The sequence below is a fragment of the Crocodylus siamensis genome, chromosome 1 (genome assembly GCF_052110815.1).
Source record: "Crocodylus siamensis isolate JL-2025a chromosome 1, ASM5211081v1, whole genome shotgun sequence".
NCBI classification, from domain to species: Eukaryota; Metazoa; Chordata; order Crocodylia; family Crocodylidae; genus Crocodylus; species Crocodylus siamensis.
In genome coordinates, this window is record NC_143395.1 from 70,004,846 (window position 1) to 70,030,584 (window position 25,739).

The window sequence follows — 25,739 nt, forward strand, 5'->3', positions numbered from 1 at the left end:
ACAGTAGTGGGGCTGGTGGCACAGAGTTGTGCCCCCCACTCTCAAAGCTTACATGTTGTTTATGCCTTTAATCTTGCTTTTTGCCACACACAAGAGCGAGATTACAGGCACTGCTGTGCTGCAGTTTAGGTAGGTCCCGAGCAAATGAGTCCCTCACTTTCATTACATGATGTGTGAAAGACCTTCATTTTGTTAATTTTAAACCTACTACCTGCTAGTTTCCTTTCCTGACCCCTTCTTCTTGTATAGAGATACTAAATAATAAATCCCTACTTACTTTCTCAGCTCTATTTTGTATCTCAGAAACCCTCAACACGGCCCCCCTCAAGCCTCTCTTTTCTAAATTGGCCAGACCCAGCCTCTTCCGTCTTGCTCCTCACATGGAAGCGCCCCCCCCCGCCCTGGCCCCCGCCACTCCTCCGTGCTGCCCTTCTCTGGCCCCTGGCTCTAGTTCGTCTCTTTCCTTCTGCGAGGTGAGGGGCCCAGAACTGCAAGCACCTACACTGGTTGCTTTCAAGAAATATTTGGGTGTCTATCTGGCTAGGATCCTTCCTGCCCCTTGGGATGATCTCATGAGGTCCCTTCCAGCCCAAACGTCTATGAAATTTATGAAAACTGGGCACAGCAGCATTCAAGGTGTGGATGCACCACGGATTTATAAAGGAGCAGGATGACACATGAGCACAAGTCCCCTCTGAACGATCCCCAACGCCTCGCCTGCCTTTCTGAGGGCTGTTATCACCAGTGCCCTGCCCACGATGCCTCCCCCCTTTCCTGTGTGGTAACAGCTAAGGTGGGGCCCACCACAGTGTCGCTTCAACTGCAGGAAATATGCAGATTCCTGGCAAAGGCTTTTTTTTTTTTTTTTTTTCCCCTGTTTTTTTGCACCGGTCCTGGAAGCACTGCAATACCATGCATGGAGTGGATGGAGCACGCTCCGGTTCCACCACCCAATACCAAAAAGAATCTGCTCAATATAGACCTCCTATGGAGGACATATCAGAAACAATTACCCTGGGGAGCACGCCCTGCTGGGCGTCCCCCGCCCATAGCAAGACTCTGGCCAAGTCCAGATGTGTCTAGCCTTGTTAGTGGTTACAGACCTGATTCCTGGCAAAGGCGCGATCTGCGATGACCAACTACTAAACAGTTCCAGGGAAATCTCCCCGCGCCCGGCCTCAGCCCTGCCCTCTACCGGGCCGCTGCAGAGCGCGGGCACCGCCCAGCCCCGCCGCCTCCTGGCTCCGCCCCCTGCCGGCGCCCCATTGGCTGTTAGGCCCTGCTCAACGGAGAGCGCGAGGCCCCCCGCCCCCCGCCTGGCCACGCCCCCTAGTCACGCCTCCAAGGCGCCGCGGCGTTCTGTCTCCATGACAACACCAGTTCGGTGCGTCCTGACGAAGCTGGAGGCGGGTAAATGCGAGGATTCTCCGGGCCGCGGTTAGGGTGGGGGAGGAGGGCACCTGCGCGCGACCCCCGGGCCGGTTTGGATTGCCCCGCCTCCCCCCCAGCGGCTCTCCGCGCTGCCGGTACGAAGCAAAGCGCCCCCTGTATTGGAAGAGGCTGCTTTCAACGTTCTGCGCATGCGCGGAGCGTGCCCTGCCGCGCGTGCGCAGACGCCTTCCCTGCCCAGGGCATGCGCGGGGGGAGTTTTACTGCGCATGCGCGGCGGCCTTCTTTTGGGTCGTGGTTTGGGTGCTGGTGCAGTTTGGGGGGCGGCAGGAAGTACAGGCTCGTCTTCGTGTAGATTTTAGTCCTATTAATTTTAAAGCCAGGTCGATTACTATAATTGTATTAATACTCAGAGGGCAGGAGCTCATCTGAGGCTGTGACAGAAGTGTTACCGCCTCGTTTGCACACAGCAGGAGCTGGTGTTCATTACTTCCGCCTCAAAGACTGTCATATCCCCTCGTTCCTGACAGCTGCGGCCCGTGGTTCCAGTGCTGCACCCGATAGAAGGGGGATAACGGGCAACTGTGTCAAGTTGCCCATTATCACTGCAAGGGAAATGGTCAGATAGGTGTTAGTCAAACAGTTGAAATGGGATTTGTGTATCACAGCTGTATCCACCTTATCAATTCTTTACCAAATCCCATCTTTTGTAATACACAAAAAAGGTGCTTCTAGGAAGCACAATCAAAAGCCTTCTCTACATTAGGTGCTAAGAGAACCATAGGGGCTTTGCAATTTTGTACTTATGCTACTATAGCATTAGCCTTATGTATGTTGTCTGAATCGTGACTTTTTTGATCATATCCACTCTGCGCTCCCTTCTCGCCCCTCATGACAGACCCCCACCACCACTTGGCAGGGATGTGGTCAGAGGCTCCAGTGATATTCCCCGTTTCTCCAGCTCTGCAGAAATCTCTGCTGCCTTCAGAAATGCCATAAAGTGATTTCCTTTTCCCACCCGTCTTGGTGTGAACTGGTCACACAGGATGAGAAAGGAAAGATTTCTCCTGTCAGATGACAGCAGGATGTCTGATTCAATCTTGCCCTGTGCTCCCCGTCCCTTCCAGAGCCCTTCCCTTGTTGGGATCTGGGATGGGAGGGAAGGGGGTGTTGGTTGCACATGCTCTCGAGTTTTGTGGCCTATGGTGCAGGGCAGATTACTACCAGTGGATCATGGCAGTAAAAGGTTGCCAGCCCTGTACTCCATTTTCATCTTAAATAGACTGTGTGTGGGGTTCAGAGATTTTTTTTCCCAAAATAACATTTTTCTCCCAGTGAATTAATCAGAATACTTACTACATAATAATAAAGTGCAGTGTGTTGGTCCCTGGTCAGTGTCTGCTCCAAGCAACTGAAAATGGAAAGCAGGAGAATGGGAGAATGGGAAAAAAAAGAAAAACTAAGCGAGGCAGGCAAAATTGTTTTATATGCTACGTTTGTATATTTTCCCTTTTGCATTTTGTTTTTCATACAATTTCTTTCCGCTAGGAAATACTCTTGTTGCTTGTGTGCCACTCTACTGTAAATCACCTCTGCTGCCTAGTCAAGCTGTTAGTAAACACTTGGAAGGCTGAGAGGTCTTGCAGAAAACGTAGTCTCAGTAAAGGTTGAGGTGGGACAAAGAGATGATGAAAGACGCATCTGTCGTGTATTATGATGAAACCTTTTACTGTGCTGTTTGTCTAGAATGGCTCACGCCCAGGCTGAAAGTGTCATTAAGAACATTATCCGTGAAATAGGACAAGAATGTGCCATCAAAGGACAAACTGTGCCTGAAACCTTGGTGGCTTTCATGGTAAGAGCAAAATGAGTATTTTAGCTATCCATTAACCTGTTAGCATTATTTGGATCATGTTACCATCCCTCTGAGATTAGTGACATCTTCAATGAGCAGGTACAAAGATTCAGCAATTGAGCATATCGCTCTTAAATTTTATACTTGCGTGTCTATAGTGAGTCATCTAGATCTGCTTTTTAGACGATCCTGCAAAGATTTAAATTTTACTTGCTGTAACACCCCCTGTGTCTCTGAGACTACTTGCAATGAGTGAAGTTAAGCAAAGGACTTAAAATTCCTTGGCCTTAATGCTCAGAAAGAGAGAGCTTCAGTAGAGCTAGAAGTGACGTTGTGTTGTAGTTGAGAGCTTCACTGATTTGATATATTTATAAAGGAGTTCTTGTGAAGTGCTTATTTTGGGCATAGGACTCTATAGTGCACAATGGCACTAATTACTGTAAACAGTTATAAGCACATGTGAAGTCACTCTTGTTTAGTCTCATTGATCTATGGCGGCAGAGTTTTGCAGCTGTGGGCTGGGGCAAACTGGCTCATGTCTGAGGCAAGTCATTGTCCCGACCTGGCTGCTGCCACTACCACCATTGCTTTTCCTTGTCCCTGCTTCTCCCTGCCCCCTAACCTCCCATGGTAACTAGGGATGTAAATATTGTTTACAAATTATCCATTTAACCTCCTCTACGTATACTGGTTAAACAGATAACTGATAACGTACACCTAGTCCTGGCCAAGAGGTGTGGAGCCCCTGGCTGGAACATGCCATGCCACACCCTGCATTGGGGGAGAGACCACAGCCATCTGCCCAGAGCAACACAGGGAGACACAGCTGCTGCCGGGAGCTGCTCCCCAGGGCCTTTGTTGGCAGGGAGGAGATGGCAACAAGCCCCACCAGGCAACATAGCCCATGTGAAGCTGCAGGCAGCAGCAGCAGCATAAAAGGGGCTTTCCCAGCCCACTGCAGCCACTGGCACACTGGGAGGGAGGGAGCAGGCCTGTCATCTCCCTCAAGCTACCTTCCCCCACGTTATAGGCAACTGGTGCCTCCTGAGTCTGGGAGGGGAGCAGATCACTGACCGGGGTGGGGGGTGAAGAGCGAAGCCAGTGGGGAAACCAGAAGGGCACTTCTGGTTTTGTGGCTGGTGCTTCCAGGGGGTGCATGGCCTATTTCAGGGGGTGCACGTGCACCTCCTACATTTTGCCAGTGCCCCACACCTATGAACCAGCAGCTAATTGCTTAATTGAGTCATTAGGCCACCTGCTGTTTTGTTCTTTAACCTCATAGGCTAGCTCCCTCCCCATTCTTCTTCCCGGTCCCTCTCCCCCCTGACTGCCCTGCTACTTTCCTGTTCCTGGGGTGCCGCACCGCTTCCCTTCCCTACCTGATTGTGCCCTGGACTAAATGTTAACCAGTAATGCATTACTGGTATAAGTATACTTTTCATTTAAACATTTAACCTTTCACACCCCTAGGGGCGACATGGGCACAGTTCCCCACTGCCTGGTTCCAGTGTAGCTCCTCACTGCCTGGTTCTGGGACAGGAGTTGGGTAAAGTGCCCTGCTGCTGCCAAAGCCCCCTGGCTCTACAGCTCCATATGATGCCAGCCCCTGAACTACGACCTTCTGGGATACAGTTAAGTTGCTGATTCCCAAAGGGTGTGCTAGGGTACTCTAGTGTGTCATTGAGAGTGGTAAAAGGTGCTGCCAAATCCCTGCTGCTGCTGGATTCCCTTGCTTTAGGTAAATGTTATCCTCTTCCATCTGGCATCCTATGCCTGCCCCAGCTACTCCAGTGGTGTCTGCAGCTGCTTCTCTGGAGATTCTTGCAGCTGCTGCTGCTTTTCTTCCACCTCTCCTGATCCTCAGATAGCTCCTTTGTGCCTCCCACCTGTGCTCACAGGAGTACCTTTGCTGTTTGCAGGTGGGTGGATGCACAGACAGACCCATGCTTTTCAGCCTGGCTCATCCCCTCCACTCCTCCCACGACCCAGAGGCCAGCAGGAGGCCACAGAGGTGGCTGTCAGTGTAAGACTGCAGGAGTAGCCTCAGGGGCTGTCCTTGCCCCCTGAGGTAAAGACTTGGGGTCTGGAGAAGGCAGACAGTGGAAAGAGCAGGGCATAACAGGATGAAGTCCTGCCTTTCTGTCCTTAAGTGGCATCAACTAGATTAGAGCTTCTCAACTTTTTTAGCCTCAAGGCCTACTCCATATCTTTTCTGAATTTAGATTTAGTTTAGTGATTTTCAGCTGAGGTAGGTGCCATGAAATTCAGAAAAGTTAAGGGGAGGGGGCACTAAGGCTAAAAAGAATGAGAATCACTGGTTTAGAGACTAATTTTTGGTTAAAGAAAGATGTATTTGGTGTCATTTTTAACAGTACATCTCAGCACTAGTATGATTTCCAAAGTTTGGGAAACACTAAGTTAAGTTCTTTCTCACATACGGCAGGAATTAGAGTTGGGTACCTGTAGGACCTAGCCTATAAACTATAGGGAAGAGTGAAGTAATAATGACAATAATTTACAGCAGTTGTATCCTTTTTAATCAAAGGCAAAATGACACAAGTTGGTGGTCTGATATCTATGAGTAACAAAAAAGTTAAAGTGTTAGATAAAAAAAACCTTTGATAAATTATGAATTAGCTGCTTTATTCAATATCTTTTGCTAACTGGTAGGTGAAAGCTGTTGTTTTGGATCCAGAGAATGACTTCAATGTGGATCGAACCCTCACAAAGAATGATGTGCAAAAATTGATTAAGGTAATTGTGAAAATTCTTGAAAAACTCAGCAATATTGCACACAATGGAGAGCATCTGCCTGCCTTTAGTAACAAAATATACTGCCATTACCTTCCATAAGCTCTTACATAAAATTATTCAAAACAACCAGTATTGTTGGGAAGTCTAAACAATCTAACTGCTGGCTTAAATGTTCTGTTTTCTAACTTCAGATTAATTCCAGAGATCTAAAATAGAATGACTAGAAATGTATTTATGTACAGTAAAAGCTGTGTTAACTGGCATTTTACTAACCGGAATACTCTGTTAACTAGAATTTCCAATATCCCCCACTACAAATCCTCACTTTAGCAACTGGAATCTTTGCTGAGAATGTCCAGCATGCACATCAAGTATTTCTTTTGTTCGCATTAGTTAGTGGTGCTGTGCAGGGCAGGGTGGGCTGCCACTGCATGGTGGGGCTGGGGCAGCACTGTGCTGTTCCCGGCAGGGGTGGCCAGGCTGTGCTCCTGTCTTCCTTGATAGGTATAACTCAAATATCTGGAATTTTTAGATAACTGGCACCCCTCTTACCCCACTCACGCCAGATAACAAAGCTTTTACTGTATATATTTATTAGGTTGCTGCCATCACCAAAAGAGGCTTAGGCCTTAGAACTTACACTGTTATAAAGTCAGATAAAAATATCTGCCTATAAAAATATCTGCCACTCTGTCCCACCTTGTGCCAGATAAAAGTATTAAAATCTAATAATATGTAATAGAATAAACTCTTCAAACAATGCCTGAGAACCTAATCCCACCCACAAATAAAAAGTTCTTACAGCACTTTTGGAAGATGACTAGTCTCAGGCTCTGGAGGACCACAATGGGGAAGATAATTCTGGAGCTGAGTGACTTCATACATTTTCACCAAACCAACTTGGTGCCTTGATGTTATTTGCAGGAGGTTGTTCTCAGCTGACATTAGGGATCATGATGGAATGCAAAGGAAAAGGCGGTCCCTTAGGCATGTGGGGTACGGAAGATTCATAGGCTTCTAGGTCAAAACCAAGACTTGGAATTGGCAGCCCCAAAACCAACACTTGTGAATTGGTAGCCCCTTGAATACATTAAAGTAATCTAGCCCTGAAGTTAGGAAATCATGGACAATGGTAGCCAAATCTAAATCTGAGAAAGGGGTTGCAGCTTGCACCAGATGGAGTTGGTGGTAGGTACTCCTAGCCACCATCACAGCCTGAAAATCCCCAAAACCTGAAACTTGATCAATTTCCTAAAAGGCCTTTTTGTTCTGAGGTATAAATTATTTTCAAAATTTGTGCAATATTTTATTCTTGTGGTTCTGTAGGTGAGGAATGGATGTTTCATTCCCTTGTATGCCAGTTCATGGCAGGAGAATTTGTGGAGGAGAATTAACTTGTTCCTTTTGAAATAGTAATGTTGCTGTTGATGTTTTATGAATTTGCTAAGTGGTTGGAAAAGATTCACTTATGTCTTTCTTCTTAGCTCTGTATTGATAGACTGCTTGACACAACAAATCCATCCTTGGATACCATTAAGATGCAAGTCTTCTTTGATATGAATTACATAAACAGAGGTAATTTTAATTTGTGTAAATATTAAATATATGTGAGATGATAAAATGCTATCTAGGTGTATTATTTAATATGTATTTTATATTTATTTGTATTGGAGTATTAAACGCACTTATCAGAATCTGAGGGGGATGGATGCTGTAGAAGAACATAAACATAAATTTGGATAGGTCTGTTATGCTATGCAGAGTTACAGCATGCATGCAACAAGGAGGATGTATAATGGGGTCAGAAGTCACACAAGGGGTGGGCGTGTGCACCCAGATTGGGGTGGGAGTGGTGACAAGGGCTATGGGGAATTTTAGGATGGCTGCAGCCCCCCCAAAACCCCTGCTCCACTGTGCTCTGCAGGGCAGGTAGAACCAGGGGTATGCTCTGGGCAGAAAGCCCCCACAGCTGGGCTGTGCTTGGCAGGGCAGGCGGAGCCAGGGCTGGGCTCCAGGCTGGAGCTAGCCACCTGGAGCACAGCCCTGGCTCTACCCACTGCATGGAGCGCAGCCTGGTGGCTGGGGCTTGCTTTCCAGAGCGCGCCCCAGCCCACCTTGCCCCACGCAGATCTGGAGATACACGCCTGCTCCCATGTCCTCCCGTACTGGTGGTGAGAGCTGCCAGAAGAGCCACTGGAAGAGCAGTTCCTGGACCAGCGGCATGCAGTGGCAGGAGCCCCCCTCCCTGATTCCTGTGCTGCCCCAGCTGGGCAGCTTGTCCTAGCCCCAATCCCTCCCTTGTTGTGGAGGTGTTGATCTGCCTCCCCCCGTGCCCATTCCCTTCCCCCTTTGCCTACCACAACAGACTTACCAGGTGGAGGCAGCTGTGTCCACCATTGTCAAGAACTGCTGCCTGTATAGTCTATGGATGAATCTCCGAATCTCTCCGAATCAATTTGGATTTTTTAATGGGTCTCCCGATTCAATTCAGATTCGGAGTTTCGGCCGGTGAATTGGACTGAATCTCCTCCTAATCAAATTCGCTACCGAAGCTTTGCACAGCCTGAGTCAACAACCTGTGGCCTGTGGGCCAGATGCAGACCATAAAGAAGTTAGATCTGTGCCACAGAGGTTTAATCTGTCTGATCCAGTCTCACATTTTGATACCCATCTCTTCCACAACCCTTCTGTTGTTAGGACTGGGGATTGGAAGTGAGGGTAAGTGCAGGCCACATGTGCTCTTTGGGTAGTAGGGATTTGCAGCCTACAGGGCAGGTCAGATTGTTAGTAGTGGACTACAGCAGCAGAAGGTGGCTAGCCTCTGTAATAGAGCCGGTTTAATTTTAAATAGATTGCGTGTGTGGTTCAGAGATTTTTTTTCCACAAAATAATAGTATTTTGCTCCTAGTGAATTAATGAGTTACAATACTTATTATAACAAAGATAAGTACATTGGTCCCTGGTTAGTGTCCGCTCCAAGCAACTGAACATGGAAAGGAGAAAGATGAGAGGACAAAAAAGAGGAATAATGAACATCAGAGGGCAGCAAAATTCATTGGACAGGGAAGGCTGAGAGCCCTGGGGCTTTACCTTTAAGAGATGATAAGTTGTAAAAAAAAAAAAAAAAAAAGTTGAAAGATTTTTCTTGACTAGCACTGACTTTACTAGTGGATTTTTAAACTTAGCCAAACTAAAGGTCTTTTCCCAAAGCCTGCTGGCATTTGGATTGAGTCTGGAATGCACAAGTAGTAAAAATTCTGTTACGGTGTGTGGGGTACAGTGAAAATGAGAAAAATACTTTGCTTTACCTACCCTTTACAACTCTCTTTTCTTCCCAGTTGAATTACTTAATGAACAGCATCACATTGTAGAGTCCAGACTGGCTCCTGTGACCCGAGAAATCACAGACAGCCGTGCTCGTACACGAGAAGAACTGGAAAGTGTTTACCAAAAGATTGTTAGTTATGTGCTGCTGCGCTCAGGTCTTGGATCTCCAACAGACATCAAGGCTGTCAGGGAGGCAACAGGTCAGAAATCACTTACACTGTGATAGTGAGTTTCCATTTTTGGAAAATCAAATCTGAGCTTGATTCTGTTGCCCACGCTAGTTATTTTTCAGTCACTAGCTAGGAGTATGGTAAAATGAAGCATTTGTGAGTACCTAAACTCTTTTTTTCAAATTTATCATGCACTTGGCTCTTTTCACTACTGTACCTTAGGAAGAGGTGTTTTTATTATCTTTGCATTTTTAGTTCCTCTTCTTATGCTTACTGCTATTTTAAAATAATTTCCAGCTGCCTTGCAGAGTGTGTTTCCTCAGACGGAGATGGGAGTCTTTCTCTCACTCAGTAAGAAAGACAAAGAGCGACAGCTGAAAGAGCTAACCATGACTGTTACAGGAATTCGGTTATTCAACAAAGACACTGGAAAAGGAGGAGAAAGCATTGATGACGGTAGGTATATCACTGAACTGACATCATAAAGCCCTGGCAAAATATTTACAATAGAACATACATTTAATTTGATATATGTTTATAATGGAGCTGTTAGAATACTCTGGGGCAGAGCAGACAGACACTCTGATAATGCAGTGTAATTTTTTCTGATACTGAATTCTCAAAGATCTGTTTTTTAAGTTTTGAGCTGTGGCTTTAATAATCAAAACAGTGTAAACTCATGTTCTGGCCTTTTTGAGATGGAATAAAACAGTTGCTTGGAGAGGTATATATGCTTACCTAATCTTCTTATTTTTGAACCCCTAAAAGCTAACATTATTGAATATATTTTGAATATATATTTCACTGCAAAATGACCCTTAACTATTTATTAATATACTGTATTTATCCAAATCCAAGATAATTTTGAATTTCAGATGACCCCTCCCAATAATTTGATTCTGTACATGCAAAATTATAGATTTGTTATTATATCGAGTGTATAGAGTCTAATGAATAGACAGTCAACTTAAATTCATGCCCCTCACTACTGTGGTGGGAAAAGCAGTATTGGGGGTGGTGAGGGGCCAGACCCCCACCTCTTGTTCTCTTGCCCTTTGCCCTCTCTTCCTTCCCCCTCACCCCTTGTCCCCTGTGTCTGGCTCCCCACCCATGCCTTCTCCCCTGCAACTTGTCCCTCCTTGTTGCCTATCCCCTGCTATATGCCTCTTGTGGCCTGCCCCTCCATGCCTGTTCCTGCACCCTGCTGCTTGGCCACTGCCCCCTCCCCCCTTTACTTTCTGCTGCAGCTCTGCTTTGGCTCTGGGGCAGTCAGCCCCAGCCTGGTCCCATCAGGAAGAAGCAATGGCAGGGCCAGGTTGGGACTGCAGAAACTGGAGCTGGAGTAAAAGGTAAGGCCACTGTAGATGTTGGGGAGGCAGGCACAGGCATGTGGAGCAACTGTGGGGAGGGGCAGACACAAGCGTGGGTGGGGGCAGGCTGTAGGTTGCTCCCCCTGAACCTCATAGTTGGTCCCCGCAACTGCCACATGAGCCGTTCTGGCTTGGGGCAGGGGTGTCTCAGCTTCGACTTCATCCCAGGGCCAAAGCCAGATCTGAACTGCTGCCTACCTCAGGGCCATACTCAAATTCAAGACAAGACTTTTTCCCCATATTGATGGGGGAAATTATCTTGGATTTGAGTAAATACAATATCTGGCTTGTCAGTGGAAATACAATATAGCATGCAGTATATTGTAACCTACATTGTTTACTTGTATTTTCATAGGCTAACAAACTGCCTGAAAAAATATTCAATACGGCAATACCTGTATACAGATAATGCAAAAATACATGATATTATGAGCTGAAAATATGCAAACAATTAAGTACATAGTCAAAAGGATTATATTCAGCATGTTAGCATCATTCATTCAAGGATTTCACTGCAATTCACAAACATAGAGCCAGAAGTACTGTCCCACTTTTACCATTTGGGAATGTAGGAATTAGAGAGAATATGTTCTGCCAAAGGCCTGAGGGATATTTACATTGCAGACAGCTCAGGTCATGGAGGCAGTCTAGTGATGGCAGCAGAAACTTTGCATGTGCTAATTTGCCTTGCACTTCAACAGAATAAATTGACCTGTGCAGAGCTCCGTGTTGCTGCAGGTAAATTGCTACTGATACCAGTGCTAACTTGGTGCTCTCTCTAGCAGCATAGACATCACTGCAGTACATTGCCTCTGCTGCTTACAACTACTTTTAATATTAGAATTTCCATCTATGGAGGAGTGTACAACACAACCTTGTTTTTTGCATCTAGAGCAGATAACTTTCCACTTAGGTCTTATGCCTGCATAGATGTCTACTTGCATATCCAAAAACAAACATAGTAGATATTGACCTGCTTACACCTTCAGTTGACAACACCTCTTCATTAGAGTTTGACATTTATAGAATTATCAGCTAAAAGGTTGTTGATTCCTTCTGTGGAGTTTGTGGGATTTTGTGGGTTTTCTAGAATACTTTCTCCAGTGAAGCAGTTCACTTTAGATCTTTAAATGTATCTGAGTTTAATCATTGCTAATGCTCATATTGCATGTTTATAGATATACTCCAGAAAGGGTGGGGGGGAGGGCACTTTAATCAGAGCAGCTCTCGGAGCGTCCCCATGCTCCTCCAGAGCATCACATGTATCAGCGTCCCCATGCTGAAAAAATGATGGCGGGGCGCTTTAACTCAAGCTCGTTGTGCGAGCTTTAGTTAAAGCACCCCTGCTGCTATTTTTCAGCGTGGGGATGTTGATACACATGACACTGGAATCTGCTAGACACAATTAATTGGGTGTAGGCACCCATAGTTCTTACAAACACTACATTTTGAAGCACTCTACAAAGGAGGCAAATATCTTTACTCTGAATTTTATAGATGGGAAACTGAAGTACAGAAGTTAAGTGACTTGTCCAAAGTCATGCAAGAAATCAGTCTCAGTCCAGAACTGAGCTCCAAGATTCTGAAAAAAATTAACTTCCCCCTATCCTGGAATATACTTTAGTATTTTCCTCATAGGAGCATCATATTTTTGGGGAATTCAGTGGGACATGTAATAGCTGGTTCCAGGGAAAAACCTTTGGAAATGTGACGTGAAAGATTTAGAATTTAACTCACCAGAAGGTTGGAGGATCATTTTGATTATAGTACCAAAACTAAAACAGTAGTTGTCCAATGGTAATTACTGTGATCCTTCTCTGTATCTGATACTTTCTTGTGTATCTCATTAAATGTCTGACCAGTGCCAGCTATTCTGAATGAAGCTATCCCAGCAGCCACACAGTCTATTGATGCAGAGCTTCATGCTTCCCAGCAGATGGCTCACCGCTACACAGCTCTTCTGGAATCAGTGCATGAGAATCTACAGGGAAATATACAACTAGGATCAACTATGTTGAAGGAAGCACTGTTCAACGTGAGACAACATGAAGCCTTCCTATGCATCATTCTGGTGAGATAATATTGTGTCACATCTTGTGGAGTGTTTAGTTAACTGCATATGCTTCACTTCTTAAGTAACACAGACTTTCCCATCCCAAAAACTGGAAATAACAGAACCTAGGAATCTGATTCAAAGTCTGTTGGAGTCAATGAAGTTAAGAGTTCCAGTGACTGCATGATACTAATGGTCTCTGAAAGCACCTGTTATAGACAACTAGCAGACACATGACATGCTGGTCTAATGCAGTCATTTTCAACTTTTTGGCTGCACAGGCTGCATTGGGCCTGGCACTGCCCCTCTCTGCCCCCCATGTACCAAGTTTGGGTTCCAGGGGCCTGGCATCAGCCCCTCGCACAGGGATTGGAATTCAGGCCTTGGTGCTGCTCCTTGTCTAATGTGCAGGACTTGGGGCTCCCCATTGATCAGGACATTTGCAGCAGGGGAGTGGTGCCAGTACTCCCCTACTATCAAATTTCTGGATCCATGGGTAGCCCTGTGGGCCAGATGACACAATCGTGTGGGTGGGATTTGGCCTGCAGGCTGGGGGTTGAGCATCCCTGGTCTCATGCAGTGGTGGCCAACCTTTTTGAAAGGCGTGCCACAAATTATGTGCTGTCTCCTCCCCGAGCGCTGCTCTGATTTTCCTTCCTCCTCACTTTAACCTTTCTCTGCCCTGCAACCCACAGCTTTATATGGCAAGTGAAGATCCAAAGTCCTTAATGCAGCAGTGGTTGCAGGGCCAGGGAAGGTTAACTGGGCTCTTGATGGCAACATCTAACACCTGTTCTCAGCATCGTCCTTTTTCTGCTCTTATCTCACCTCCTCCACTTGATGGGGCTAGAGGTTGCAGTCCGGCTGTCTCCATTCCAAGGATTCCTTTTGCTGAGCACCTGGGGCTTGCATGGTGCCCACAGCATTTTTCTATACCGCTTGTAGCACATATGCTGTATGTTGGCAACCCCTGGTCTAATGGGTTGTACCATTTTGGCAGTTTCATTATCCCTGTGTTACTCTGTGGCGGGGATGGGGGGGAGGAGGTTCTTTCCTTTTGTATGAAGAGGCATCAAAAGATACAGGTTTTCTCCTCTTATTTATCTATAAGAGACTCAGGTTGTGTTTCCGGCTGGAACTCTGTGGATTAATGGAAAACCAGAAGTATAATGATGCTGTGTACCTAGAATGTGGAACCTGGTTACTTGAAATGAGTAGTAATTTTTATTTGACTTTTTAAAATGCTGATTCTGTTAACACCTATGGAATTAAAATACTTGAGAGAAAAGGTCTCTTTGTTAAGGATTTAGTACACTTGTCCTTACAATTTTTACCTTAGAAATATGCAGAAAGACCTTTTCTGAGTCATCTAAAACACAACTTGATGTTCCTGTTATTCCTAAAAAAAAATCTCTCCTTAAATTAAAAAGAATGCATCTTTGCAAGTCTTCTCTATGTTATGTTAAAGGTGCAAAAGAAGAAAAAGCCATGTTTATCTTGTGTTGGTTAGATTCTGATAGATCTTAATTATGATTTCTGATGCTGTTCTTTCTTATTGTAAAAGGTTGTAAGTTGTGGATTTCTAGTTATAAAGCTTTATTTTACAAAACCGGATGTTCATGTGTTAGAGTAAAGAAATGTGCATGAGCTGTGCAGCAGGAAGAGTATATTTCATTAAAAATTAAGCTGCATATCATCCCTTAAAACAGAACTGTCCCAAAAGAAGCTTGAGCACATAAGTACAAATGCATTCTGTTAGAGATTGAATTGTTTTGCTTATCACATTTCTTATCTGAAGTATGTTTTCTCGCTAGTCGGATGTGATCACATGTGCTCAAGAAGTTGAAATGATGCAGAAGCAGTTTGCAGCACAAATGGAGCACTTAAAAAGCATTGTTCAAGCAAAGACAGCTGTACCTACATCACAAGTTTTTGTAAGCATTTGAAGGGAAAACCCCTTCTGTTCTTAATCAGAAATGATTAGAAAAATAACTTTTATTGATTAAAGCACTAACCAAAAATTGTACTGCAGTATCATATAAGTTTATCTTTGTCTAGTATATCAGCAACCCCAGGTGAACTATAAAGGGATATTCAACCTTGTAATCTGGTAATTTATTAAAAAAGAAGAGTTAAAAAGAAAAAAAGTGTTTGTTACAATTGTCATGAGTCCTGTGACTCATAATAATACTTTTACAACTGCACTTTCTTATAGCCATTTCTTTTCCCTGTTGCTGTGTAAAAGATTCACTTAAACAGGGAAAAGCAATTACAGCTAATCAGACTATAAATGAAAATGACTGCATGTAAACTATTGCTGCAGGCAGGGATACATTTCCCTGTTATCCTGCTGTCCACTGCAGTTCTTTGTCTTTGTTTTTGTTTCCATGCCATGTCGTTCATTTTTTATTGTTTTGAGTACCAGAAATATGCTTGACACTTTACAAACAAGCTGGAAGAAATATTTCGTCCCCAGGAGCTACCACTTGTTTTCCTTTTCAAATATCTTGTCTGCTCTAGTTTGTCTGCTTGTATATTTTTCTTCAACACTGACAGCAACAGAACACAGCAAAATATCTGATTCCATCTGTGCTGTTGCAGGCAGAGAGCACTCCCCATTGTGGAACTACTTCAGCAAGCCTAGTTATCTTCGTATTACTGCTGAGAAGTTGCCCTGTTACTATTAATGCTCTATTCCTGCTCTGTTACTATTTAGAATTTGTAGCATAGGGCCTAGGTTTCTAACATAGCAGGGAGGCTTGTTAAGGGATTTAATAAACTGATTACTTTGCTTGAAATTTAATGAAAGAGGAATTATAGTGCTATTTCCCTTAATTACAAATTAAGGGTCTGGCCTTACTGCTACTTAGCATTAGTTTCTCTCGTTCTTTTGTCCATAGCATTTCACTATGATAATGGTACTGCTGAATTCCAGAGTGTACTCAGCTGCCAATTCTTATAATGGTTTCAGTAACATATATCTGCTAATGTGTTACATCACTTTAGCATGTTTTTTTAAAGTTCGCTGAATATATTCCTTATAGGAGAATGATCCTTTCCTATTATATTAAGACCTGGAACTTGCAAGTGCCAGTGTTAATTCAACATTGATTAAGCAGAGCCAGGAATGTAATTTTTTCTCTGGGCATTTCCTTGGTGAGTTGAAATATGTTATAATGTGAGAACATTTTCTGACACTGTTACTGTCTGTCACAAATCTGTATTTGTACTACACCACTTAGGAGCTGGCAGAAACAGAGGAGCAAAGAGTTTGTCAGCATTTGGTTATATTGATATGTCTTTTGACAGTTAGCTGGCAAGGTGACCTGAATCTTGATTGCCTTTACTAAATGGCATCTAGCACAGTAATACCCCTTTACCCTATTTTCCTATTGGCCTTTCTATATTTGTAAAGCCATGTTGGGAGAGAAGCTCTCATCCAGTATACTGTATTTATTCCCATGCACACCTTTTCTCTGAAAACTAGTGATTAAAAATTGGGGGCGATGTCTTAATGAGGAAACATCAAACAATTTGTTTCCTAGCTCGAGGCTCCAGCTGTGGTTGGGAAAGGAATCCCTTTCTCAGCCTCACCCCTCCCATTGCTGCAGGCAGAGGAATCTGCCTGGCCAACAACTACTGGGTTAACCCCCTTGCAGCCACCACTGTGCTATTCCACGTACAGTTTGTAGGCAGTTGTGAGAGAGTTATCTCTGTAGATGATGGGGAGTAAAGCTGATGAGGAGACACTCACACCGCCATCCCCTCCCCTCTGCATGTCTGGAATTCCCAGACCCCTGCCAAGTATGCTTCTGGGTGAGACTGTGCCATAGCAGGTAGAAGTCTACCTAGTCCCCACCCATTCTCTCTCTTTTCGGTCTGCCTTCCCAAAACAAAGTGTGTTTCTTATTCAGGGGTGTATGCTATGTGAATAAATACAGTAATTCAGAAACATCCCCCAAAATTCTGCTTCTCCAACACGTTATTTTGTTACTTTAAATGTCAAAAGTGTCCTTCAACTTCAGGCCCAATCATAAACTCTGCCATATACAAAAATTCCATGAACCTTCCAACAATTTCTAAGGCATAAGGGCTGCAAAATTGGGCCCTGTGTGTTACATGTTTCGGTGTCTGCAACTGTTCTGCACAGAATTCATTTTATACTACAGCTGTAAAGCAGTTGTTAATTTCAGATCTTTCTTTTTTTATTTTCTAGCCTGTCTTTATAGCACTTGCTAACTTATGGACCAGTTTTCAGGATGAAATAATACTACTCAGTTTCCTCACTAATATAGCTGTCAATCTGCATCAGTTTTTGGGAACTCACTTGCAGCTCTTTCCTGATGAAATGATGGAGTCTCATCTTGAAGGAGTGACTGTGAAAAGTGATCAGCAAAGGATAGAGGAAACAATGGGTATTAAAAGCTGTTAAACTTCCTTTTTCTACTTCGAGTCTTTGCTTGATTTGTTGTGGTTAAAATCTTGTTTCTAAAAAGCATCACATTGATACATAAGATTAGCACATGTTGCACAAAGCCTGACTCTGCAACTTTTTATTGATGAAGGACCAGATCCTATTCCGCCTATTAGACATCTAAATGGACTTAGGCACCTGGGCACTTGTACATGTGACAGAAATGTAATTTGTGTGGCTTAATGGCATCATACATTACATGTGTGCCAGTTTGGGGAGTTTTAAATGACTGCATTGTTGCAAACTAAACTATATCTGGATGTAGTTTAGTTTGCAGTGTTGCAAACTGCAACAGTGCATCTGTTAGTTCACCCCTCTGACTGCAGGAGAGGTGGGCAGGCTTCACAGAAAAAAAAGTCAGGCCCCTTGCTGCCTTCAGCAGGTATCTGCTGGAGACAGAAGCAGCAAGGGGCCCTATCCTTTTTTTTTTTTTTTTGTTGTCAAAACATGCCTGCCTTTCCCCATAACAAGTCCTGCTAGCCTGCTGGTGGGCCAAGTGGCCCCTGAGCTGTGAGGGACCCTGGTCCTTCCCTCTGTGGTGACAGCGCCCCCTGGAGCCACCCAAGCGAGCTGCTAGTGGGCTGCGGCTGTCCCAGCTTGGAGGCAGCACCTGGCAGATCCAACTCTTCCTTGAGCCCCTGGGAATTCCAGTGCCTTGTGTACTGTCTCTGCCACCTTCCCACTGCCTGGGACCACCTGGAAGTAGGAAGGCTTGCTCGTGGGGCAGTGTGGGGTGGCGGCAGGAGGCTGGCTGGGTGTGATGGCAGCTGGAGAAGGCGAGAATGGTGCAGGGGGTGCTGGAAGCCTGGGCAGGCTTGGGGAAACTTGGGCTGTGCAGAAAAAAGGATTGGGCCCCTTGTTGCTTCCGAAAGCAGAAGCGGTGAGGGGCCCAATCATTTTTTTTATAATGTAAGCCTGCTGAGCCTGAGCTTCTCTGAGCCCACTTGGGCTTCCAGCACCCTGTGCACTGTTCCTGCTGCCTTCTCTAGCCACCAGCACATCAGCCGCCCTTCTGCTGCCTCCCCATACTACCCCAGGGGCAAGCCAGCCCAGTCCCAGGCGGCAGGAAGGCAGCAGGATCAGTACATGGGTGCTACTCCCCAGGCAGGCTTGGGAAATAGTTGGGTCCACTGGGTGCTGCCTCTGAGCTGGGGCAGCTCCTGGCCTGTTAGCAACCTGCCCAGATAGCTCTGGGGAGGACTGCTATCACAGAGGAAAGGACCAGGTCCTCTCACAGCTCAGGGGCTGCTTGGCCCAGTGGCAGCTAGCCCCCCAGCTGTGGGAGAGGCAGGCAGGCTTCACCAAAAAAAAAAAAGGATCAGGTCCCTTGCCACTTCTTGGTTTAGCTAGGTGCCTGCTGAAGTCAGCAAAGGGCCCAGTCCTTTTGTTTTTTTCCCCAGCAGAGCCTGCCTGTGACCAGGGGCTGAGCTGCCGGTGGTCTGATCGACTCATGAGGTATGGGGGGGTCCTGCTTCTTCCCTTGGTGGTGGTGGTACCCACCAGGGCTGCCCAGGCAGGTTGTTAGCTGGTGGGGTGCTGCCCCATCTGGGAGGCAGCAGTTGGCCTGATACAACTGTTTCCTGAGCCCGCCCAGGGAGCAGCGTTCAGCAGGCAAGCTTGGGAAATAGTTGGATCGGGCTGGATGCTGCCTCTGAGCTGGGGCAGCACCCAGCCCACTAGCAGCCCGCTTGGGTGGCCCCATGCGGCACTACTGCTGCAGAGGGAAGGACTGGGGTCTCCCACAGCTCAGGGGCTGCTTGGCCAACTGGCAGCTTGCCCTCTGGTTACAGGCAGGCTCCAGGTCTGACAAAAAAGAAAAAAGGATTGGGTCTCACTGTAACATGATGGAATATTGAAATGGTGGGTAGCAATTAAAAACCCACCATTTCAATTTAGGGGACATAAAATAAACTCTTGGGGATTAAATGCTGTCATGTGTACAAGCGCCTCTAAGTGTGATCACATTCCATCCTGTTTGAATCCCTCAAAAATATTAACAATCCTTACTTTCTGTTATAACATGCCACAGTTTTAGCCTTAAGATAGTCAAAAAGCAGTGAGCAGGAGGAGGGTCCATCCACCTTTTGTTTTAACTTTTTCCCAGATTTGAGAGGGTGAAATAGGATTGCACTTAGAGACCTGATAAGTAGATGAGGATCTGGTCTATGTTGTTCTTTAATCATGCCAATAATCTCACTGAGGACCCTACACTTTGAAGTCACTTCAGTTCAAGTGGATCATGCTAGGTCAGGGAGTAACCAGAGTGGAAGCCAAGATCAGCTTAGTTACCAATCCAAGTCCAGAATACAACAAGGTCATGGTCAGGGCAAGCCATTGGCCAAGCCCGAAGGTCCAAGATAGGAATAGACAGGACATGAATAAGAGTAATCCTGGAGCAGAGACAAAAAGGAAGAGGCAGGGGAAAGAAATAAAGTGGGGGGTGTCTAGGACAGGAGTTCAGAGATGGAGATCACAAGCTGAGATTACAGAGCTGAGGTCAGAGTCAGGATCAAGCATCAAAATTGGTTTAGAGGGGTTCCAAGCAGGCCAGGAATACAGCAAGACAATCTGTTGCTTAGATAGCTTGCTGCTTTCTGCCCTGGGCTTATAACGCTTAAATGGGGAGCGGGGGAACTACTTCTTGTAGCTGTAGGGATGACTCAAATTGACTGGTTACTTCCAGCTAGGGCCTGGAGCTTACAGAGCTCAGCTCTTGCTTGCTTGACAAACTGCATGTTTTACATAGAATTGGTACACACTCTGAAAACTGGGAGGAAAGCTCTGTTTGGATGCTAATATCTGCTCCCAGGTATAATGCTGCTGTTTTATCTCTTGCGCTATTCATCCTTTGCTATAATTTTTGAGCCTAATCCTACACACTGCAGAGTCCTTGAAAGCTGTGCCATTGAGTTAATTAGGAGTGAGATCAGGTCTTTTCCTGTCTCATGGCCCTGATATTGGTGATAAGCTTGTTAGAAACATTTTTATGAAACACATTTGACATGATTTTCAGAGTGGGTCCTATGATAGAATTGCCTCAAAGTTAATTTGCAGGGCCTTTGTCCCATCATCATTTATGTTTGCATAAAACTTAACCAAAAGGAGCCCTGATTCCTGTGGGAACATCTGGGTGCCACCATAATATAAACATACAGTGAGTATATGAATCTCTTTCCTATAGCCTAGCTTTAGCTTTATCTGCTCTTAAAATCTCTAATCAAAGACATCCAAAAGGCCAAAGAGATTAAAGTGCAAGATATTTCTAAAACTATTTAAGCTTCCATGTGACTTGCTTTGTCTTTTTGTACATTCTGGGTGCATCTGCACAGGATGCTATGTTGCGATAGCGATGAGCTATGGCAACACTGGTGGGCACTAACTGATGCTGCTGCTACTGTGCAGTAGTTCGTTGTTACAGCGGTGTAGGATTGGAAATGACGTGTGCACCACTGGGACTGTGCAGTGGGTTTATGAAACCAGTGGGTACTGCACAGTCAGGGGCACGTGTAGCTGCAGATGCCCTCTGAAACCTCTACAACAGGAAACAAGAAACAGCTTAATGTGTTTCTAGTGTTAGGTTACCAGAAATATTTCTTGGTTTAGGGAGATGGCCCTACCGTTTAACTAAATTCTACTGCAGTGGATTTGAAATTAATTGTTGGATTTATAACAAAGGATGAAATCTGCTTGTGTCCATGTGCTTTCTAGGAAAACGTACATAGAATGTCTGAAGATACTCTACTGCCAAACAAAATAATCAAATTAGAAATTAAGTGCCTGAGCTGCAGAGGCACTGAGTATTTCAACTTCTATAGCAGCCAGCAGAGTAGATGGGGTTTATTCATGGTCACATAGTAATGGCTGATTGGGCTCCTTTCAGGATTTCCATCAAATCATTTAGGCATCTGTTTTCATTGACATCTTTTCTTTGTCAAATTCTCTTTCAGGAATCAAAGTAGATGTTTCGGATTTCAAGGAACAAGAATGGCTTTTTCCAGAAACCACCGCTAATTTTGATCAACTACAGATCCAGTATCATGGGTTTTGTGCGCACACATTTGCTGAGAAAGATGGCCTCCTCCTTCCAGGTGCATTCTGTATCTTACTGTATAGATGTAAATACTAGCAAAAAATAAATTTAAGTATGTGCATTCTGCTTTTTGCTGTGTCAGGGTACAAACTAGAATAATTTTGGATGTATATATAGTACATATACTATATATAGTTTCAGGAATGCCATTTCATAAGACTGCAAAATTACAATTAGTGGTCAAATAACCGTGTGTCTGGGCATAGGTATGTTGTTCATTTATGTTGAAATAAGTCTTATCCCGGTTACCTTTTCAACTCTTTAGGAAGAGGAGGAGGGATGTCACTGCAAGAATAAAAACAAAGCAGTTTTAATAGTAGTCCAGTGTCCTTTGGCATAAAAGGGTATTTGAGTCAGAATCAGATATTCATAGGGAACATTCAGGACAGATATTGTGCAGATGTAGGCAACATCTGGATGGGGAATATGTTTTATATTACCTTGATAGATATAGGTGATAAAGTCTGGGAAATGTTTCTGCTTGTTATTAAGTATGATGTGATACTGAATGTAAGCTGGGAACAAGCAACTATTTTTGGTCTGGATAAATGGATTTTATTTGTACCTAAGGCTTCCAGGTAACGTATGTTTTATTTTGAAAAAGGTTTGGTTCTAGAATTGTTACTGTTTCATATGTGCACTTTTGCTTGAGGGAGATGCATATTTATGACGGCAAGTGCCCTGTGTATTTAATGCTTCGCTGTTTTTTACTCTTGTTTTTGCTTTGCTTCGTAGGAAATCCTAGTATTGGTATTTTGAAACATAAGGAGAAATTTTATGCCTTCAATTCCAAGGAATCTGCCTATATTTTTGCCCAAAATCCAGATAAGTTCATTCAGCTGATTATAGAAAAAGCAAAAGAAAATGCAGAATTAATTCAGTTGCTTGAGCTTCACCATCAGTTTGAATCCCTTGCCCCATATACACAGGTAGTCACTGCTTGTACAGTTTGTTTGAAGAGGTGATGTGTTACTGATTTAGCTGTCCTTTTAAGGAACATTGTTACAAAGGCTGCAAATAAAACCTTGTACCACTATAAAATGCACAAAACCTGGGCAAACAGATGTCCATGCCTTTGGTGCATCACAAAAGCCCACCATTTTGAGCATAACAGTTTTTGCTGCCTTTTCACAGGAAAAGTCTGTTTGCTTTGCAGTGTGAGAGCATAGGCAGCCCAGGCTTGCCCCTGCTTCCCAGTCACAGGTGCTCTCAGGGCCCGATCCTACAGGACAGTACCAGTTTTCAATTAGCAATACTCGTGCCTCAGATTAACCTCATTGGTATAGTATTGCCACTGCAGACAGCTTTTTCCAGTCAGTCTCCCATCCAAATACTAACAGGGCTTGACCTTGCTTAGCTTCTGAGATCAGACAAGATGAGGTGTGTTCAGGGTGGTATAGCCATAGACAGTAGCACCAGCTGCTTGACTCTGACCTGGGGTATGCATCTGCAGGTGTAGAGCACAAAACTCATGAGCTTCCCTGCTATGTACCTGTAGAAAAATTCCTGCAGTGAGCATCTGCAGGTTTTATTCTCTTGTCACTCTTCTGTTTTAATATTCTGTTATTGTAAGGCACCCTGAGCCTTGGTGGGAAGGGTGACGTATACATCAAATAAATAAATAAGCTGGTCCCTCTTCATAAAATATGGCTGGAGGAGGTGGTAATGGATGTGATCCCCAATAGGCTAGTGGGTAGAATACTCATCCAAGATGGAAGAGACCTGCATTTAATACTTTTTTCTGCCTGAGTGGAGTTGGGCTGTGTTTCCCACCTCCCAGGTAATTTGGGGGTGGGTAGGGTCTCGGTTCCTTCTGTCAGAGCTTTTCACTTTGTATGGAATAACTGAATATTCATTGACCAGAAAGAGAGAGAACTTTGTAGCCTAATGGTTAGGGTATAGTGGTTAGGGAACTTGTTTTCTAACTCATGTTCCAGTGAATCTTTCTTCCTAGCATGTGCCCTAACTCAAGTCTATTCATTATTGTATTAATGTAATCAAAGGATGGGATCTGAGGCATGTGCCCTAACTCAAGTCTATTTATTATGGTATTAATGTAATCAAAGGATGGGATCTGAGGCATTTTATCCCAAATCCCTAAAATTACTTGTGCTCCCATGCCAGATGTTTGAGGTCTAGCACAGCAGGATGCGGGACTTTGGGGATTTGAATCCTGGAAGAGCACACACCAAGTGCAGAAACTTCCTCAGCCTGATGAAGGGTTTTTAAACCTGAAAGCTTGTTTAAATTTTTTTCCCCAACTACTTAAGTTTGTCTAATAAAAGATATCAGATTCACCCAAAGAACCTTGTCACAGTCCATCATGTGTTTGTTGGCACTCAGGGAACCCAGGAGCAGGGAGTGGCTCCCTGGTTATGGGCTGCCTGTATGCCCTTTAAACTTGCTGGTGCTTAGGGAGCCCAGGACTGGAGACTGAAGCCTGATCCTAGGCACCCCATGCTCTCAGACCTTTAAAGGATGTACATGCAGCGCAGGACCAAGGAGCCATGCTCTGATCCCAGGCTGCGTGTGCAACTTTTAAATTTGCTGGTATATGGGGAGCCCTACATCAGTGACGTGCTCCTTGGTGCTAGATTTTCTGCATACCCATTTAAAATTCCTGGTGTGTGGGGAGCTGGGTACTAGGGTTTTTAATGCATGGTTTGCAATGCACTGGCAAGTTTAATGGCTACGAAGGGAGCCCAACATTGGGGAGCAGCTCCTCGGTCCAGGCTTCCTGCATGCTCTTTCAACTAAGTAATGTGCCACAAGTTCAAATTAAAACACAATCAGATGCACTACAGATATGTTCCATATAATATTCCAAATGCGCTACAAATATGTTCCATAATATCTTTGAAACTGGTTCACCATTTTTGTGGCTGGTTTGTCACTTTTACCGTAAAAATTGCATGAATATGTGGCATGTTGTCATTTATTGTGTGATTAACATCTGCCAGGCATCACAGTCACACTGATTTGTTCTCTTGTGTGCATTCTCTCTCTTTTGTTGGTTTCTCTTCCCTGCAAACTAAATCAGCTTTATTAAGAGAGATTGAGAGAGACCCATCAAAACATTCTATAGCCTGGTGGTTACGGATATACCTATGAGGTGCGAGATGTAGGTCCAAATGCCCTGAGAGAGGCAGGAATTGAATCCAGGTGCCACAGTCACAGGGTTATTCAGAATAAAGACGGCATCACCTCCTTTTTACTTGTTAATTGTGCTCTGAGTATCTTGCTGGGTTGAGCCCCTCAGATGAGATGGGTGGGGGAATCTGTAGCTCATGGATACTGAAGAAACAGAGTTGTGAAATACATATCTAACAGCTCAGTATTGTACATGACTCTGGATATGTCTAGAACCAGATATTTAGGTGCTGAAGAAATTTTATTGGTGGAAATGTAAGTGAGATGTAGTTAGTCATGTTAATCTGAAGTTAAGTAAAAAAGAGTAGGGTAGATTTTCACCTTATCCACTAACCAAAGCAGATACACATACCACAAGCTTTCATGAACTGAAGTTCAGAAGTAAACTTCAGCTCATGAAAACTTGTGCTCTGTCTGTCTGTCTGTCTGTCTACTTTAATTAGTCTGTAAGGTCCAAATCAACCCTGTGTTTTACTGGAAATGTAAGTGTCTACAGCTTTTAAAACCCTTCAGAATAAGATAGCTGTATGAGAGTTTTGGTGATCCATATTTTGGGCTTGTGTCCTACAGTTTGGTGCTTCTTAGATGGGTAAGCCCTTTTGGAGATCTAGCCCTATCCCAGTTTTAAAACATATTAATGTAGGAATATTAAATCTGGTGTCCTAGATAATCGTTTTCTGCCTTTTTGCATTTCCTCTTCAATTTCAGATAGGTACAGTAAAGCACTCTGGAATGAGAGATATGCTATGAATGTATGATCCCTATCACTGACCTAGTAATATAATTGTTAGGTAGTTGGGTCTTTCAAAATGCTGTTTCAGTATTCCCAGGTTACTGTTTGCTTTAATAAAAGTGGTGTAGCGACATGTCATTTTTTTACTGTGAAGTACTCCTAATTATTTTTTTTCATCCAGGTCAGAAGTGGAGACAAACATTTGTTGAAGCCAATCACAAAATGTGACAGCAGTACTCAAACTGACACTCATATCTTGCCTCCAACTATTGTGAAGTCCTATGAATGGAATGAATGGGAACTGAGGAGAAAAGCCATAAAGTTGGTTTGTATCAGTGTCATCTGGAAGATTAAGCCTTCCAAAATTGAGCATG

General features: G+C 44.3%; 1 protein-coding gene across 6 annotated transcripts in view; it reads left to right on the top strand.

Annotated features, from left to right (window-relative positions):
• The first annotated feature begins 1,324 nt into the window (after window positions 1-1,324).
• Window positions 1,325-25,739, top strand: part of CFAP206 (cilia and flagella associated protein 206) — a 29,521-nt gene continuing 5,106 nt past the window's right edge. For 3 of the 6 annotated variants that reach the window (XM_090036239.1, XM_090036274.1, XM_090036264.1), the window contains exons 1-12: window positions 1,325-1,410; window positions 3,136-3,244; window positions 5,915-5,998; window positions 7,483-7,573; window positions 9,337-9,525; window positions 9,793-9,951; window positions 12,728-12,936; window positions 14,733-14,852; window positions 17,135-17,333; window positions 21,340-21,480; window positions 22,218-22,411; window positions 25,547-25,690. In XM_090036239.1, coding sequence (XP_089892365.1) covers window positions 3,137-3,244; window positions 5,915-5,998; window positions 7,483-7,573; window positions 9,337-9,525; window positions 9,793-9,951; window positions 12,728-12,936; window positions 14,733-14,852; window positions 17,135-17,333; window positions 21,340-21,480; window positions 22,218-22,411; window positions 25,547-25,690 — 1,638 coding nt within the window. In that variant the 5' untranslated portion in view covers window positions 1,325-1,410; window position 3,136. Of the gene's footprint in view, window positions 1,411-1,694; window positions 2,009-3,135; window positions 3,245-4,714; window positions 4,876-5,914; window positions 5,999-7,482; window positions 7,574-9,336; window positions 9,526-9,792; window positions 9,952-12,727; window positions 12,937-14,732; window positions 14,853-17,134; window positions 17,334-21,339; window positions 21,481-22,217; window positions 22,412-25,546; window positions 25,691-25,739 lie in introns of those variants that run through there. The other 3 variants (XM_090036247.1, XM_090036285.1, XM_090036256.1) reach the window with 3 other exon arrangements.